At 38.4% G+C, this 2,910-nt stretch overlaps 1 protein-coding gene across 1 annotated transcript in view; it reads right to left on the bottom strand.

Annotated features, from left to right (window-relative positions):
• The window catches only part of MAP3K5 (mitogen-activated protein kinase kinase kinase 5), a 231,453-nt gene that overhangs the window by 82,191 nt on the left and 146,352 nt on the right, over positions 1 to 2,910 (bottom strand). The window contains exon 13 of the mRNA XM_010844304.1: positions 2,200 to 2,307. Coding sequence (XP_010842606.1) covers positions 2,200 to 2,307 — 108 coding nt within the window. The remainder of the gene's footprint in view (positions 1 to 2,199; positions 2,308 to 2,910) is intronic.

Here is a 2,910-nt window from a genome sequence, read left to right as displayed (position 1 = left end):
CCTATTAAACCTGTTGCTTATCTGTTATTTAACTATAGTTATTACAGTTGCTTAAAACTAGTAAAATAATAAAGTAATCTTCATTGCTTGTCCTCATTCCAATTGTATCACTTCTATTTAAAACAATAGAGTGGTAATGAATACAGTGGTAATGAATACACTATGGATAGAACTAGGGATAATGAATATACATACTTACGTATAGAACAACAAATATTGACATCAATTTAAAATGGAAACAGATCCATTTTTTAAAAGTTTAAATTTTTAACAAGGGACATTTTTAACACTGAAGGTAATAAGCAGTGAGGACAAGGCAAATGTAATATTTCTTGATCAAAATATAGTAAAAATGGAAGCAGGACAATTCACAGCCTACGTCTATAACTACGTAAGGCACTGATTTATATCCTAATATATTTATTTATTAGCATAACATAAAAATTGTCTCTACAGTTGTCACAAACATAAAAGAATCAACACAAGGCTAACTGTATTGAACACAGAACCTCCAGAAAAAGAAAAATAGTGACAACTGGAAATAGTATTCATTTTCCAAAAATTCCTGGCTTACTTTCTGTTCTTTTTCTGTCTTCCAAATAACTTCTGGCTCTCTACTCTTCTTTGGGACTTGCTAATCGCTCATTCCTTTAGCCCCGGTCTGTCCTGTTTCTACGTGTCCTTGTATAACCCTGCTCTTTCTAATCAAGCTTTTGAAAATCTCCTCTCCCCGATAACAATTTTCATGTCTCTAACCTTTTAAATTTTGTAGTTTCAACTAGATGACTACTCTACGTCTGCTTATGAGAACATGTATGCATATACCTTAAAACAATGTAAAGAAAACACTTTACATTGCTGGTAAGGGATTCGCCTGCAATGCAGGAGTTCAGTTCAGTTGTTCAGTCGTGTCTGACTCTTTGCGACCCCGTGGACTGCAGCACACCAGGCTTCCCTGTCCATTGCCAACTCCTGGAGTTTACTCAAACTCATGTCCATTGAGTTGGTAATGGAGACCTGGGTTCAATCCCTGGGTTGGGAAGATCCCCTGGAGGAGGGCACAGCAACCCATGCCAGTATTCTTGCCTGGAAAATCCCCATAGACAGAGGAGCCTGGTGGGCTCCAGTCCATGGGGTCACAAAGAGGACATGACTGAGCAACTAAGCACAGCACAAATAAAACACTGTGCTTTATAAAAACAAGGTTAATAAGATGTATATAGATAGTTATATTAGTTATGATCAATTTTGTCATGATGGCATGACTCCAAGTGGAGTACAGATTGGAGGTTCCAAGGATCCCTTCCTTGGGTTCAATTAATTTACTAGAGCAGCTCACAGAACTCAGAGAAACATTTTACTTACTAGATTACCAGCTTATTATACATGGATATGATTCAGAAACAATCAGATGGAAGAGATGCACAGGGCAAGATATGGAGAAAGGTCTTGAAACTTTCATGCCTTTTCCACATACACCCCTCTTTCCAAATCCCCAAGTATTCACCAACCCAGAAGTTCTCTGAACCCCATCCTTTTGAGTTTTTCTGGAGGCTTCATTACGTAGGCATGTTTGATTAAATCATTGGTCATTGGTCAATGAGTCAACCTCCAGCCTTCCTCCCCTCCCAGAGATCAGGATATGGGAATGAAAGTTCCAATCCTCCAAACTCCTGGTTGGTTCCCCTGGCGATCAGGCCCCATCCTTAGGTGTTTTCAGGGTACCACCTCAGTAACATAACAAAAGTCATCTTTATGACTCTCAGCATTCAGGAAATTCCAAGGGTTTTAGGAACTCTGTGCCAGAAATAGGGACCAGATCAAAAACATATTTACTATAAACTGCAATATCACAATTCCCTAATACAACACAAACAACCTCCCAAGTAATTGCTGCCAAAAATAAATAAATAAATAAATAAAAGTATTATTTTTTAAAAAATGGTGCCATTTTGAGTGCCCTTTGGATGGCTATGCCATCTATAATAAAAATCCAAACAGCAGAATTATACTTTATTGAGTGAAATCCAAAACCAAAATTTAACCAATTTTATATTACCAAATACATCTATGCCAAAATAAATACACAGGAAGCTACTTCTTCTAAACTAATACAGACATTTGCTGGAATATATAAATGCCAGAAGGTATAAAATCTTTCACTACTAATGCTCTTGTCTTAATAACTGCACAATTTACCTTGTCATCAGGAAGCACGTGCCAAATAGATATTGTCTTCTCCTCAACTTCATTGTTGATAGACAAATACGAAGGTTGATAGATTTTGGTTGGTTCTAATATTAATACCTTCAAAACATAAGGCAAAGAAACTAGTATTATTGACTTAAGATTTAAGCCATTTAGAGTTGTTATAACAACCCTGCACCGACACAAGAGATTAACAGATAAGGTTTAGTCCAAAGCTGGAGTAAGACTATTTTAACTTCAGATTCTTGCTATCCTATGAGGCCTCTGAGCAATTCATGGTATTAAACAGTTACCATAAGTTACAATAATGCACCACCTTTCATTGCTAAGGAAACTGGAAATAAATTTTTGAAGTCCTTATGTTGGTTTGCCTATCCCCAGGGAATCTACTTGGAGAAGGCAATGGCAACCCACTCCAGTACTCTTCCCTGGAAAATCCCATGGATGGAGGAGCCTGGTAGGCTGCAGCCCATGGGGTCACTAAGAGTCGGACACGACTGAGCGACTTCACTTTCACACACTGGAGAAGGAAATGGCAACCCACTCCAGTGTTCTTGCCTGGAGAATCCCAGGGACAGGGGAGCCTGGTGGGCTGCCGTCTATGGGGTCACACAGAGTCGGACACGACTGAAGCAACTTAGCAGCAGCAGCAGCAGCAGCAGGGAATCTACTAATGCTATATATATATATATTAAATACTTT

Source organism: Bison bison, unplaced genomic scaffold (genome assembly GCF_000754665.1).
Source record: "Bison bison bison isolate TAMUID 2011002044 unplaced genomic scaffold, Bison_UMD1.0 scf7180017864198, whole genome shotgun sequence".
Taxonomy (NCBI): domain Eukaryota; kingdom Metazoa; phylum Chordata; class Mammalia; order Artiodactyla; family Bovidae; genus Bison; species Bison bison.
This window is presented reverse-complemented; position numbering and strand designations above follow the sequence as displayed.